Genomic DNA, 16,123 nt, shown 5'->3' with positions numbered 1-16,123 from the left:
TGTGCTATACTTTTATATGACTGGCAGCCTAGCCTAGTAGGTTTGTTTACATCAGCATCACCACAAACATGTGAGTACTGCATTGCACTAGGCATTATGACCTGCTGCAACATTGCTGGGTGATAAGAATTTCTCAGCTCTGTTACAGTCTTAATGGGACCACCATTGTATATATGTGGTTCATCATTGACTGACACATTGTTATTTGGTGCGTTACTGTAGGTGTTGTTTTTGCAGGGGTATAGCTGACAGATGAGGACCTAAACCAGGGTAGAAGAACCAGTTATTAAATAACTGTAACGATATTTAGGAGAAATACACACAGGACCTGGTGATTAACAGGTGACTAATTACAGAGGTTGAGGGAATAAGGTAAATGTTGGGGACTCCTAGGTTTCTGAGTAGGTTAGTTGGGTGAGTGGTAGTGCAGTTTGTGGAAATAGACAGTGTAGATGGAAGAACAAGTGTATTTTCTGTGAAATGCCTGAGAAGCATATCCAATCAGTCTGTAGCAGTAGAGAGATTAAGTAGTTAGAAGTAATAGTATTTGAAGTCTTTTTTTTTTTTTTTGAGATGGAGTTTCGCTCATGTTGCCCATGCTGGAGTGCAGTGGCGTGATCTCGGCTCATTGCAACTCCCATCTCCCAGGTTCAAGCGATTCTCCTGACTCAGCCTTCCAAGTAGCTGGGGTTACAGGCATCTACCACCACACCCGGCTAATTTTTTGTATTTTTAGTAGAGACAGGGGTTCACCATGTTGATCAGGCTGGTTTTGAACTCCTGACCTTAGGTGATCCATCTGCCTCAGCCTCCCAAAGTGCTGGGATTACAGATGTGAGCCACCATGCGCGGCCAAGTATTTGAAGTCTTAAGGTGACCTGAAAGTGTAAAATAAAAAGCTAGAAGCAAGAATGGAACACAGAGTGCAGAGTCAAGGGCAGATGGTTGAAGAAGAGCCTACAAAGGAAATTGAGAAGCAAAAGTTGAGAGAGAATGGTGTCTTTACAACCAAGGAAGGAGGATAGTTGCAAGAAGGGAGTAGTCACCAGCTAAGATGATGTTTGAAAAGTGGTTACTCCTGAGGAAGGAGGGAAGGAATTAGGATAAGGACAGATGATTGAGAGGGACTTTAGCCTTATCTTAAATGTTCAATTTTTAAAAAATTATTAACGTTGCCTTTTTGTTGTTTGTGCCAGGTAAATCAATAGATAGAGGGTTATTGTCAAAGATAATTCTAACTTACTGTGATTAACTGTTGTGGAGTCTGCCATTCATTACATAAAAAGAAGAAGTGAAAGATTTGTAGACTTTCCGCTTAGAATAATCTGAATCTGGATTTCTTCTTACTGATATATTCTTTTCATATATACTCTTGGACTAATAATACTGGGTCTCTAGTTTATGACAGACAATATTCTGTATACTGTCTATATATTGTATTCTTTATCTGTTTCTTATTACACAATGTGAATCAAGAGAATATTATTTTCTCTATGTCCTTGTGCACATACATACTATTTCTGAACCTTAGTTTTGGATCCATTAAATGGGAAATGTTGCCCATCTTTAAGATTATGAGACTTAGCCAGGCACGGTGGCTCACGCCTGTAATCCCAGCACTTTGGGAGGCCGAGACGGGCGGATCACGAGGTCAGGAGATCGAGACCATCCTGGCTAACACAGTGAAACTCCGTCTCTACTAAAAATACAAAAAATTAGCCGGGCATGGTGGCAGGCGCCTGTAGTCCCAGCTACTTGGGAGGCTGAGGCAGGAGAATGGCGTGAACCCGGGAGGCGGAGCTTGCAGTGAGCTGAGATCCCGCCACTGCACTCCAGCCTGGGCGACAGAGCCAGACTCCATCTCAAAAAAAAAAAAAAAAAAAAATTATGAGACTTAAAGACAATGGGTACAGTAGAAGCAGCTGATCTTGGACCCAGCACTTTATGCTTCTTAAATGTCAATTGTTAGGTACTGGCTGCTGCTCCCTTCTCTGCTTGTTCCATTTAGAGACCATTTTAACCAACTCTTTGATAATAAAGTTTTTCACAACATAAACCACATTTTTAAGACTCAAGATGCATTTTGGGGCCAGGTGTGGTGGCTCACGCCTATAATCCCAGCACTCTGGGAGGCTAAGGTGTGAGGATCTGTTGAACCCAGGAGTTCAAGACCAGCCTGGGCAACAAAGCGAGAGACCCTGTCTATAAAAATTAAAAAAATTTTTTTTTTTTTTTTTTTTGGAGATGGAGTCTCGCTCTGTCACCTAGGCTGGAGTGCAGTGGTGCTATCTCGGCTCACTGCAACCTCCGCTTCCTGGGTTCAAGCGATTCTCCTGCCTCAACCTCCCAAGTAGCTGGGACTACAGGCGCATTCCACCATGTCTGCTTAATGTTCTTTTTTTTTTTTTTTTGTATTTTTTTAGTAGAGATGGAGTTTCACCATGTTGGCCAGGATGGTCTTGATCTCCTGACCTCCTGATCTCCTGATCCACCTGCCTCAGCCTCCCAAAGTGTTAGGATTACAGGCGTGAGCCACTGTGCCCTTGCAAAAAAATTTTTTGTTTAATTAGCTGGGTGTGGTAGCATGTACCTGTAGTCCCAGCTACTCTGGAGGCTGAGGTGGTAGGATTGCTTAGGTAGGAAGATCGCTTGAGTCTGATTGAGGCTTCAGTGAGCCCTGATTGTGCCACTGCACTTCAGTCTGGGAGACAGAGTAAAGCCCTGTCTCAAAAATGTAAAAATAAAAGTAAAGTATAGATGCAATTGGGGAAAGAAAACCAACTGATACGAGTAAACAAAAGTTCATCACCATTAACAAAAAATAAAATGAATTTTGTGAATTATATACCATAGTTCTATGTTAATAACTAAAAACTAACCTGGAATATGTTTGGGAAGTTTCTGTGGGATTTCCTTGTTTCTTACTTGTGTAGCCAATAGGCATTATACATTTTTGTCTTTTTCCTACCATTACTTGTAGTTTTTAATATCACAAAAACTGCAGCAGCATGCAGCAGTTAACAGGTTAGCTGTGAAGTTGCAAAAGTTCTTTTCTGCACAACTTAACCCCTCAGTACTTTTCTTTCTTTATTTGTTAAAATAGTTCTTATCTCTAAGGCTGTCGTGAGGAGTAAGTAAGTTAATGCATATAAAATGCTTGAAACAGTGGCTGGCAAATCGTATGAACTCAATAAGTATTAGATGGTGCTTCTGGTTTTGTTGTTCATATTTACTGTGGGACTTTTGGCAGTTACTTAACTTCACCAGACTTCAGTTTCCTTCTCTGTAAAATACTTACATAACTGGTTACTGTAAGGATGAATAGACATGGAGTGTAAAAGGGCACAGAATCCTTGTAAGTGTTAACTCATGTTACTACTATGACTAGCATTAGTAACAAAAGTGGTGCTAGAGGTAGTGCCACTGAGGATTCTATGAAATTCTCAGTTCCATAAATTAGAATGAACAAATTGGCAATATTTATTTCTCAGCAACAGAGTAATTAAAAGCATTGTAATTTTTGTTCATTAAATTACACTCCTTTAATTTTCAGACAGTGCTACAACAAGTAATTGAAGATGGCTCAAAATATGGATTAAAAAGTGAACTTTTCTCTGGTCTTCCCCGGAAGAAGATTGTGGTTGAATTCAGGTGAGGGTGCACCCCTTATATGTGTTGCTTAATCAAGTTGACTGGGTGGAGGAGTGTTATTACCATCATCATTTGGGGTCTTAATAAATAACATATGGAAAACTTGAAAACCAGTGCAATTATATTATTTCTTGAAATCACAGTGAATCAATCATTGAACTATGAATAAAAACATATGTTTGGACCTCTAAAAAATGTCTAATAATAATTTTTTTTTTTTTTTTTTTTTTTTTTAGTATTAACAGTTCCTTTTATGGAAGAACTAGTTATTCACTTTAATAGACTCTTAAGGCAGAGGTAATGGTTACTGCTGTACTAGGAATTTTAGAGTGGCCAGGCATGGTGGCTCAGCCTGTAATCCTAGCACTTTGGAAGGCAAGGTGGGAGGATCACTTGAGGCCAAGAGTTCGAGACCAGCCTGGGCAACATAGTGAGACCCCACCTCTTAAAAAAAAAAAATAGAAAAAGTAGTTGTACGTGGTGTCATACTCCCGTAGTGACAGCTACTTGGGAGGCTGAGGAGGAAAGATGGCTTGAGCTTAGGAATTCAAGGTTACAGTGAGCTGGGATTGTCACTGCACTCTAGCTCAGGTGAGACACACCAAGACTCTGTGTCAAAAAACATTTTTTTAAGTAATTTGATTACCAGAGAAACAAATCTTTTAGTATTTGTAATAAATGTATTTTTTAATTACCAGAAAAATAGCTTGAAGTTTAATGTGCCTCTAAATAGTCTTCATAGAACTTTCTAACATGCTGTCAGTATAACTGTCTGGTATTTGGACTGTTTGAGGTAACCAAGAGAGAAAAGGGAACACTAAAAACTAATACTTTCATTGTACAGCTGACAGACTGACAGCCGTAGGAAATTATCAGAGATGTTGCATTTGTCTTCCTAAAGCTGAAGAACAGTCTTGATGAACTGTTTTTCTACTTAGAAAGATAGAACTTGCTAAGAGCCTTTTGTCTTCTTAAGTATTTATGTCTGTGGAAGATTTTTTTTTTTTTTTTTTGAGACGGGGTCTGGCTCTGTCGCCCAGGCTGGGGTGCAGTGGCCAGATCTCAGCTCACTGCAAGCTCCGCCTCCTGGGTTTACGCTATTCTCCTGCCTCAGTCTCCCGAGTAGCTGGAACTATAGGCGCCTGCCACCTCGCCTGGCTAGTTTTTTGTATTTTTTAGTAGAGACGGGGTTTCACCATGTCCACCAGGATGGTCTCGATCTCCTGACCTCGTGATCCGCCCGTCTTGGCCTCCCAAAGTGCTGGGATTACAGGCTTGAGCCACCGTACCTGGCCATCTGTGGAAGATTTTTAAAAATCTATATGGGAAGTATTATGTTTACTAACTCATTATTGCAGTTTATGATAATAGCCTTTAAACTTAGTTATGATTAGCACCTGTACAGTCAGTGAAAGAGCGGATTTTATGCATGTGTACTGTCTCTGCCACTCACTTGTCTTCTTAAAAAAGATCCTCTAAGACCAAACTCATGAATTTATGATAAGGACCAATTACTGAGTAAGCTTCTGCTCCTATGGAGTAGACACTTATGAATGACTCTTGTACTGCAGTACACCACAATTATGATATTTAAAGTTGAGTTTAAATATTTGTTGCATCACAAAGAGTAGAGGGACTTCCTACAGTCATCCTCATACCACAGAGGAACTACACTAAGGCCATCTCCTAAGGAAATTTGCCTGTTTTATCTCCTCTTGAATAAGAAACCACTGCAAACCTTAATGTAGGGATTGTTAAACCTCAGCCCATAAGCAACATCCAGTTTGCCCCTTGTTTTTGCAAATAAAATTTTGTTGGAACACAGCCATGCACATTTGTTTACATCATCTACATTGGCTGCTTTCATATTGCAATGGCAGTTGAACAGAGTAGAGCTGAGTTGAATAGTTGTGACAGATCAGATGGTCCAAAAGCCTATTAAAATATTTACTATCTGGCTCTTTAAGAAAAAGAATTGTCAGCTTCTGATTAGTGTCTTAAAACAACATCTATGTTGGTACTTATGACACCATGTATGAGGAAATGGGGAGAGAGGATTATTTCAGGCCAGTGGTTCTTCTATTTGCCTGAGGTCATTTATGTAACTGTGGTCATCTGGAGACTACTGGGGCTAGAAATCAAAAGTGGCTCATTTACTTCTCTGGCCAGGCATCTCTCTCTCCCACCACATTGTTTCTCCAACAGGGTAGCAAGACCTCTTTACAGAGGTACTCAAGACTCTAAAAGATAGTGAAAACATCTAATCTTGGAACAGGCATGGCGTCATCAGTTTTGTCACTTTCTGCTAATGAAAGCAAGTCACAAGATCACCCCAGATTCAAGGGAAGAAAAATAGAGTACATCTCTTAATGGTGAGAGAAGCAAAGAATTTGTGATCATCTTTGATTATTTTCATTCATGTCTTTAAATTAATGGACATACTGCTTTCTTCACTGGGGAAGCACTTCATTACCATATTACTCTTAAACCCCTTTCAATTACCTAACCGACAAGTAAAGGAAAATCAATAGGGAGGCAATATATTACCTGTTGCCATACATTCATCCTTTAAGTAATGCCATTATAAGTTTCCTAAAACTTGAAAAGTTGCCACCATTACTTACTTCTTTTGCATTTTTTTTTCCACCTTCACCATCTTTTTACTCCAACTAAGCTCTAGAAATACTGTGGCATCAGTCTTCCTTACTCATTGATTTCCTGGCTTTCCTCTTAAGTTTTGGTTTCCCATATACTGCTCCTTTTTGTTTATGCTTTTAAGAAGTATCTAAAAATAACCTGTTCTATGCAAGTTGTATTCTGTAGGCTTTTTGTATGGCAGTTAATTTGCTTATGGATTTGCTTCTCTTAGCCTTTTTCTAAAGCAGTTAAGGAAGGCTGGAATTTAAATGAGTGTCTGAATGCTGGTGAAGGCAGAGCCTGTCTATCTCCTAGCAGCCATCTTTGCTCTCTGACAGTTTACATGTGGCATTGTTGTGAGACCATTGCTTCTCTCTCCCTCAGAGGTCTTCCAGATGCTGCAGTTCTTGCTGTTGTGATTTCAAAGTAGAGACAAAACAGGTGGAGACAGGATCCAAACTGATAGAGAACATTATTCTTGGATTTCTTCTGAAAATAAGAGAGATAGGAGAAGAGAATTTTTAAAATACGCACACATGTCGTAGGATCAAGTTTTTAAATCGTAGTACTCTGAAGGGTATATAACAAGGCTTTGGAGACAAACCAGAATTAAGCTCTAGTTTTACCACTTTTAACCAACTATGTTCAATTTTTTTTTATAATTGATAATATAAAAGATAATTTATCTTTTTTTAATATTGAGAAACTTATGAAATTTTCAAACATTCACAAAACAGGGAACAGTATAATTAACCCCTATATGTTCGTTACACATATTTAAGAGTCATCAAGATATTGCCACATTTGCTTCATCATCTCTCTTTGTTTTCCCAGTTCCCTCATCTGTAAAATAAAAGTTAAGAGTACCTTACCTCACAGCACATACGAGTATTAAATGAGTTAATACACATGAAGTATGTGCAGCTGTGCCTGTCAGGTAGTGAGTGCTCTGGAAGCATTTGCTATGTTAAATGATTGATTACAACTTCTTGAGCATACACGGGAGTGATAAATGTGTTGATTGGGAATTTGGAGTGGTGAGTCACATTCCGATTGTTAAAGGTTTTATGCATAATTATTTTTCCTTTTTTTTGTTTTGTTTTTAATTTTACAGAGTCTCACTCTGTCACCCAGGCTGAAGTGCACGCATCATAGTTCACTGTAACTTTGAACTCCTGGGCCCAAGCTATCCTCCTGCTTTAGCCTTCCGTGTAGCTAGGACTACAAGCATGCACCACCACACCCTACTAATTTATTTTAATTATTTTTATTTTTATTTTTTTGAGACAGAGTTTTGCTTGTCACCCAGGCTAGAGGGCAATGAATGTCGTGATCTCGGCTCACTGCAACCTCCGCCTCCCAGGTTCAAGCCATTCTCCTGCCTCAGCCTCCCAAATAGCTGGGATTACAGTCATGCACCACCACACCCTGCTAATTTTTTGTATTTTTAGTGAAGTAAGGGTTTCACCATGTTGATCAGGATGGTCTAGAACTCCTGGCCTCAAGTGATCCATCCTCCTCGGCCTAAGAAAGTGCTGGGATTACAGGTGTGAGCCACTGCACCCAGCTACCTGACTAGTTTTTTGAAAAAAAATTCTGTAGAGACAGTATCTTGATATGTTGCCCAGGCTAGTCTCAAACTCCTGGCCTCAAGCAGTCTTCCCACCTCAGCCTCTCAAAGTGCTGAGAGTACAGGCGTGAGCCATTGTGCTGGGGGTATTTTTACATTTTTAAATTTTGATTTCTGATACAGTAAATAGTAGCAGATATTACCTATATGAAAAATATTTCTTTGAGGCCCTCAGTGATTTTTAAGAGGGTAAAGGATTTGCACTAAACTTAGTAATTTGTGTTGGTTTTGTCAATCCTTAAATGTATCCACTTCCTAAGTATACCACTTACGTGAACGCTATTAGTTCAGGAGTCACAGGATCAATTTCATTAACATAATGTCAAAATTTTGAGTTCTAATTTATCTTTGCTGTAAATTTTTGACTTTTAACTTATCTTTGCCCTAATACCAAAGGCTATACTCCACAGTTTTGTCAAAGTATGGAGGCATGACCTAGTTGATTCTTAGAAGTCTTAATTCTTAGAATAGAGAAATAACTTTTCCCTTTTTTTTTTTGCAGTTCACCTAATGTTGCCAAAAAATTTCATGTTGGACATTTGCGTTCTACCATCATAGGTAAGTGTTTAGTTTCACATAAAATACTAAATGTGCCTTTGAGGAAGTATTTGATAGTTCAATTTAATGGTTTAATGCTCAAATAACAAAAGAACAAAAAACAAAAAGTTTAAATTTATATGAGCCTCATGCTAATTCAATATTACATGAAATGGACAACATTGTTTAATAACAATGGAAACAGAAAATTCATTTCAAAACCAAAGATTCACTGAGAAACTAATTTTAACTGCTATCTATGTTATGATTTTTATTTTTATTTATTTATTTATTTTATTTTATTTATTTATTTATTTTTTTTTTTTTTGAGACGGAGTCTCGCTCTGTCGCCCAGGCTGGAGTGCAGTGGCCGGATGTCAGCTCACTGCAAGCTCCGCCTCCTGGGTTCACGCCATTCTCCTGCCTCAGCCTCCTGTGTAGCTGAGACTACGGGTGCCCGCCACCACGCCCGGCTAGTTTTTTGTATTTTTTAGTAGAGACAGGGTTTCACCATGTTAGCCAGGATGGTCTCGATCTCCTGACCTCGTGATCCGCCCATCTCGGCCTCCCAAAGTGCTGGGATTACAGGCTTGAGCCACCGCGCCCGGCCTATGTTATGATTTTTAACTTTCTAAAAGTAAGTATAAATATGGAGAAGACCTCAAAGATACAAAAGTAAAAATAGTTATGTGGGGATATATAACCCTTCACATTTTTTTGCTCATATATTTTGTGGTTTTTTTGTTGCCCAGGCCAGAGTGCAGTGGTACAATCTCAGCTCACTGCAACCTCCGTCTCCCAGGTTCAAAAGATTCTCCTGCCTCAACCTCCCAAGTAGCTGGGATTACAGGCATGCGCCACCACGCCTGGCTAATTTTTGTATTTTTAGTAGAGACAGGGTTTCACCATGTTGCCCGGGCTGGTCTCGAACTCCTGACCTCAAGTGATCTGCCCACCTCGGCCTCTCAAAGTGCTGGGATTACAGGCGTGAGCCACCACGCTCTGCCTATTCATATATTTTGTTTATATAAAATACATAGCAATTTTTGTCAAAATTATAAAGTGCAAATAATAATTTTTGTTAAAAATTCACTTCAGTCATGTGAGCACTTAGTAGAATGTTCAAGACTGGAAATTAGAACAAGACTATTTCTGGCCAGGCGCAGTGGCTCACACCTGTAGTCCCAGCACTTTGGGAGGCTAAAGCAGGCAGATCATTTAAGGTCAGGAGTTCGAGACCAGCCTGGCCAACATGGCGAAACCCCATCTTTACTAAAAATACAAAAAATCAGCCAGTGTGGTGGTGTGCACCTGTAATCCCAGCTACTCAGGAGGCTGAGGTGGGAGAATCACCTGAACCCGGGAGGCGGAGGTTGCAGTGAGCTGCACACCACTGCACTGCAGCCTGGGCGACAGCTGGATTCCGTCTCAAAAAACAACAAAAAAAGACTATTTCAATAAATAGAGATTACTATGTAGTACTTCATAGTTGTAATGCTTCAGTGTATAATATACTTAACAATTTTCATTTATTTAACACGTGTCATGCAGCAGGTGAATTTAAAAACTGAAATTAAAATTATATAATATTGGAATTGGAAGGGACTTTGGAGCTTATCTCAATCTAATCTCACTTCCAATGTAGAAATCTGTCCTATTGCATGCTTAAGAGAAAGTTGTTTAACCTGTGCTTCAATACTTTTCAGAACTGGAGAAATTAGTACTTGTGGCATAGATTGTTGTGGGGTCAGCTCTCATTGTTCTTGGGCAGCATTTTAAGAGAAGAAATGACAGGACTTGATGCAAAAGTATAAGAAATATACAATATAAGAAAAGCTATGTGAGTAAGTCAAAAGTATAGGAGTGGGTAAATGATGGGTAGGGTATGATAAAGTTGTTTTCACAGTTGAGGGAAATATTTGGACCAGTTAGAGATAATATTTGAGAACTTACCATGCTATGTCTTCATGTATTATATAATTCAATTTTATAACAACCCAGTTTGGTAAATACTATTAACTCTGGTTTATGGATGAAGAAATTCAGCTACCAAAAGTAACTTTCCCAAGATTCCGAAGTATTGTAGCCAGGATTTGAAATTAGGCAGTCTAATTCCAGAAGTCTAGGTTCAGACATTTAATTGGATTTGTGATATAACAAGGGGCTAAGAAAAAAAATAAGAATACGCTATCTTTGTACCAGCTGGAAAAACTGGGGTTCCAATTGCTGGAACTTTACAGATTGGGAAAGTCTAGAAGTAGGGAAGCTGGAAAAGAAGATAGCTGCAGTAGTTTAAGGCAGGTATGGATATTGGTGAGGGTTTATTTGCAAAAAACTAAATCCATTCTTAGTAAAGGCAGGAGAGGATTTATTATAGGATATTGAATGGTTTACAAAGTTGTTGGGAGGGCTGCAGAAGCTTTGGATTAAGCTGACATAAATAACTCCCAAAACTGCACTATAGAACTTTGTCATCAAGGGAGCTCCTGCCTCTTCTGCAATCACTTCCACTGCTGTAGAACCATGCTGCCACTGCCATGGTCAAGAAAATGCCACTACTCCTGCCATGCCATCTAGAATCCATACAGTCTTAAGAGGCAGCCCCATATACTTTCAGTTTCTTTGGTGGCCATCATGGAATACTAGGACCTCTGTTCATGGTGTCACATAAAAACAAAGCCTCCACAACTGTGCTTGTCATAAAGAAATAGAAGTAACTCCCCTTCTAAATCTTACACAGACTGTATCTGATTGCCCAAACCTAGAAGACTTCTGGAACTCTAATAAAAAGAGACTCTGGGAATTGTACTTTTTAGGTTTTCAGCCTCGGCAGTAGATGAGGGCACACAAGAAGGAAAGCGGAATAGATGTTGAGTGTGAAACCAGCATCAGCAGTATGGGAAAGTGAAGGCTTTAGATTATTACATGCTGTTAGGGAGCAGGCATGCAGAGGGTAGATGTTAGTGATTAAAAGGAGATAGAATGAGCTATTTAGAAAACACAAAAAGGGAAAATACAGCAGTGAGGCTTCGGTTCTTAGGACACAGACAAATATATTTCTTGTTAGTTACTGGGATTTTTTTTTTCTCTCCTTGAAATTGACTAGAATAGCAATTACTCTAATGTGTTCTAAAATCCTATTAATGATGTTGATGAAAATTCTGTTACTGTGAAATGTGAGATTCTTTGGAATAACTGCCCTACAAGTAATTTCTTACTCCCTTTCCATAACATATATGAAAACACAATGGTGAATATTTTGGTAAAAAACAGTGAGTTGGTAAATTTTGTGAAAAGATTTTTTCACTTATGCTTTGATAATAGAGAAGTACATGGTTCTTATGTCAAAAATGGATAACAAGAATGAGAAACTATACTTTATTGATTACTAGGAAATTTTATAGCAAATCTCAAAGAAGCTTTAGGACATCAAGTAATAAGAATAAATTACCTTGGCGATTGGGGCATGCAGTTTGGTAAGTACGTCTGAGATTTTGTTTTTCATTTCATTGTAAAATTCAATTTTTAAAAACTTTGATCTTCTGGACAGAATATAGGCAGAATCCCGTTGGATGAAGTAGTATGTCCTACCTATTTTTTTTTTTCCTAATGGCTTTTTTGCATAAAATCTGTTTACTTGAGTAATTCTCACCACACAAGTTACCTTTGGGGAAGGTAACTTCACACATTCAAAGAAGACCTGGGCCAGGCGTGGTATTTCACTCCTGTAATGGCCAATATTTTGGGAGGCCAAGACGGGTGGATCACTTGAGCCCAGGAGTTTGAGACCAGCGTGAGCAACATGGTGAAACCCTGTCTTTACAAAATACAAAAAAATTAGCTGGACTTGGTGGCATGCCCATGTATTCCTAGCTACTCGGAAGGCTGAGGTAAGAGGATCGTGTTAGCCCAGGAGGTCAAGGCTGCAGTCCACTGAACTACAGTGTGGGTGGCAGAGCAGGACCCTGTCTAAAAAAAAAAAAACTCCAGAGTAAGACCTGATGTAAGCTTTGGTGGTTTTAATAAAGAGGAATTGCCTGCTTTTATTAGTTAAATGTAGAAGTGAGTATACAGGGAAGAAGTAAGTCTAACTGTATACACTGTTCTCAACCACAGCCCTGCCATTTTTCAATCTAAGGACATCCAGCCTCCCTGGGCCATCCTACATGAATAAAGTAGGATCCACTATTATACCATAGCCAGTGGCCCAGAAGATAAGCAAAGGGTGATACTTTGGCTTCCCCTTTAAATGTACAGTGAGGGGCAGGAGTGGGGTGGGGAAAATCCAGAAGGAAAAGAGAAAAAGAGAGGAGTGCGATCCAAACAGTTAAGTACTACCGCAAATTATCTTTCATATAATGAGTTTACTCAGAACCATTCCTAACTCATGTAAACCAGTAATCAAGGTGTAAGAGGGCAAGGTAAATGAAGTTGTTATGGTAGTGAAGGACGGGGTAGATTGTGAGATACAAACTTTTTTTTTTTATACTTTTTTTTTTTATTATTATTATACTTCAAGTTCTAGGGTACATGTGCACAACGTGCAGGTTTGTTACATATGTATGTATACATGTGCCATGTTGATGTGCTGTACCCGTTAACTCGTCATTTACATTAGGTATATCTCCTAATGCTATCCCTTCCCCCAAACCCCTCCCCACAATAGGACCTGGTGTGTGATGCTTCCCTTCCTGTGTCCAAGTGATCTCATTGTTCATTGCCACCTATGAGTGAGAACATGCGGTATTTGGTTTTCTGTTCTTGCGATAATTTGCTGAGAATGATGGTTTCCAGCTGCATCCATGTCCCTACAAAGGACACGAACTCATCCTTATCATGGCTGCATAGTATTCCATGGTGTATATGTGCCACATTTTCTTAATCCAGTCTGTCACTGATGGACATTTGGGTTGATTCCAAGTCTTTGCTATTGTGAATAGTGCCACAATAAACATACATGTGCATGTGTCTTTATAGCAGCATGACTTATAATCCTTTGGGTATATCTCCAGTAATGGGATGGCTGGGTCAAATAGTATTTCTAGTTCTAGATCCTTGAGGAATAGCCACACTGTTTTCCACAATGGTTGAACTAGTTTACAGTCCACCAACAGTGTAAAAGTGTTCCTGTTTCTCCACATCCTCTCCAGCACCTGTTGTTTCCTGATTTTTTAATGATTGCCATTCTGACTGGTGTGAGATGGTATCTCATTGTGGTTTTGATTTGCATTTCTCTGATGGCGAGTGATGATGAGCATTTTTTCATGTGTCTGTTGGCTGTATGAATGTCTTCTTTTGAGAAGTGTCTGTTCATATCCTTCATCCACTTTTTGATGGGGTTGTTTTTTTCTTGTAAATTTGATTGAGTTCTTTATAGGTTCTGGATATTAGCCCTTTGTCAGATGAGTAGGTTGCGAAAATTTTCTCCCATTCTGTAGGTTGCCTGTTCACTCTGATGGTAGTTTCTTTTGCTGTGCAGAAGCTCTTTAGTTTAATTAGATCCCGTTTGTCAATTTTGGCTTTTGTTGCCGTTGTTTTTGGTGTTTTAGACATGAAGTCCTTGCCCATGCCTATGTCCTGAATGGTATTACCTAGGTTTTCTTCTAGGGTTTTTATGGTTTTAGGTCTAACATTTAAGTCTCTAATCCATCTTGAATTAATTTTCGTATAAGGAGTAAGGAAAGGATCCAGTTTCAGCTTTCTACTTCTGGCTAGCCAATTTTCCCAGCACCATTTATTAAATAGGGAATCCTTTCCCCATTTCTTGTTTTTGTCAGGTTTGTCAAAGATCAGATGGCTGTAGATGTGTGGTATTATTTCTGAGGGTTCTGTTCTGTTCCACTGGTCTATATCTCTGTTTTGGTACCAGTACCATGCTGTTTTTGTTACTGTAGCCTTGTAGTATAGTTTGAAGTCAGGTAGCGTGATGCATCCAGCTTTGTTCTTTTGGCTTAGGAAATACAAACTTTAAGAACATCTCTGGTGTTACCGCCGTGTATATTTTAAGAAACATCTCTAGTATCATTTCTATAAAGCATTCTCTGACACACAGACACACCCTTGCCTATCTTCTCACATCACCAATTTCCTAGTATCCAGCTCTATTCAAATACGGTAAGCCTCCTGTCTTATATTCTTATTTGTGTGCTTCCCTGCCCTACTGAGGCATGTTCCTTGAAGGCGTGAACTTACTTTTATATCTACAATGCTTGGCACGTAAGAAGCACTCTAAGAAGAGTAGACGTTGAATCTGTTAATAGTACCCTTACTGTTCACTGTGGAAGAATCAGAATACTTGCCCTGCATTTAGAAAATCAACCTGTAGTTCACAACAGCTGGTAGTCAGAGGGCTCAGCCCTAGGCTTAACAGTCAGACTTAATGGATGGCACTGATTTTTATTAGTTTGACCAATTTAGACATTTCACAGGCATTAGCAAATATGTGATTAGGGTATTCATTACATTTTAGCTGCAGGATTTCGTTATAGCAGTTTTTCTCTAAAGGACTGCTATGGTTAATGATCTGTCAACATTTCCATTATAACCATCATTGTTAAAGAATAATTTTGCTGTTTCAGCTATTTCCATTTGAAAGTTGGCAGTTTCTAAGCACAGAATTAGTTTTTGAAAATGTATTAGGCTGAATGTTAAATGGAATTGGCCTTTACTTTTCCCATTTTTGTGTTTTGGAACACTGGGCATCTTTCCGCACACTGCTTCAGTCACCCTGAATCATAATCACATTTGCTCTTGCTTGAAAGTGAATAGAGCTTCAGTCATCCTTCTTGTTCCTAAGTTCCAAAGTATTGTATATTCCTGTCTCCTGTGTTCAGTCACGTCCTACTTTCTACTGAACCTTGTATAGAAAAATGTGTATCAGTAAAGCCCTTTAGATCTGAAGCTTGGTAATTGATATAGAAATATTTTTTTTTTCTTTCCGAGATGGAGTCTTCCTCTCACCCAGGCTGGCATGCAGTGGCACCATCTCAGCTCACTGCAACCTCTGCCTCCCAGGTTCAAGTGATTCTCCTGTCTCAGCCTCCCAAGTAGCTGGGATCACAGGCATGCACCACCATGCCAGGCTAATTTTGTTTTTTTGTTGTTTTGTTTTGTTTTTTTTGAGACAAAATTTTGCTTTTGTTGCCCAGGCTGGAGTGCAATGGCATGATCTCAGCTCACCGCAGCCTCCGCCTCCCAGGTTCAAGCGATTCTCCTGTCTCACCCTCCCTAGTAGCTGGGATTACAGGAATGAGCCACTGCACGCGGCCATAAATTGGTTTTTAAAGTAATAAAACTAATGTTCCTCTTACCCCAGACTGCATATATCCTTTCAAACGGAAATTATGATCATCTTTATGCAGAATATCTTGAGTCTACATACTCCCAGACTGTACTAGGAATTTTAATTTGTAGTTTACCAACCTCAGTTTTTGGTGGTTTTTTTTTTTTTTCTTAAGGTACAAATTAACACTATCCCTGAACTCTGAATTTATCATCAAAGACTGAAAAATTATACACGGTCAAATTTAAGATTTTTGTTGCTTGGCTACCTTGAACCTGAGAAATAATCAAGGATGTTCCAAGTTTTACCTTTTGCTGTTTTCCTCCAATTATTTGTTTAGGAACTAATATAACAACAAAACCGTTGCTGTCTTCACATTAATGCCT

General features: G+C 39.1%; 1 protein-coding gene across 3 annotated transcripts in view; it reads left to right on the top strand.

The window, feature by feature from the left end:
- The window catches only part of RARS2 (arginyl-tRNA synthetase 2, mitochondrial), a 76,053-nt gene that overhangs the window by 31,925 nt on the left and 28,005 nt on the right, over positions 1 to 16,123 (top strand). For all 3 annotated transcript variants that reach the window (XM_033234561.1, XM_033234559.1, XM_033234560.1), the window contains 3 exons: positions 3,554 to 3,651; positions 8,421 to 8,476; positions 11,848 to 11,931. In XM_033234561.1, coding sequence (XP_033090452.1) covers positions 11,922 to 11,931 — 10 coding nt within the window. In that variant the 5' untranslated portion in view covers positions 3,554 to 3,651; positions 8,421 to 8,476; positions 11,848 to 11,921. The remainder of the gene's footprint in view (positions 1 to 3,553; positions 3,652 to 8,420; positions 8,477 to 11,847; positions 11,932 to 16,123) is intronic.

Source organism: Trachypithecus francoisi, unplaced genomic scaffold (assembly GCF_009764315.1).
Source record: "Trachypithecus francoisi isolate TF-2019V2 unplaced genomic scaffold, Tfra_2.0 Lachesis_group15, whole genome shotgun sequence".
NCBI lineage: Eukaryota > Metazoa > Chordata > Mammalia > Primates > Cercopithecidae > Trachypithecus > Trachypithecus francoisi.
Note: the sequence above shows the minus strand (reverse complement) of the source record. Positions and strands in the feature narration are given on the sequence as shown.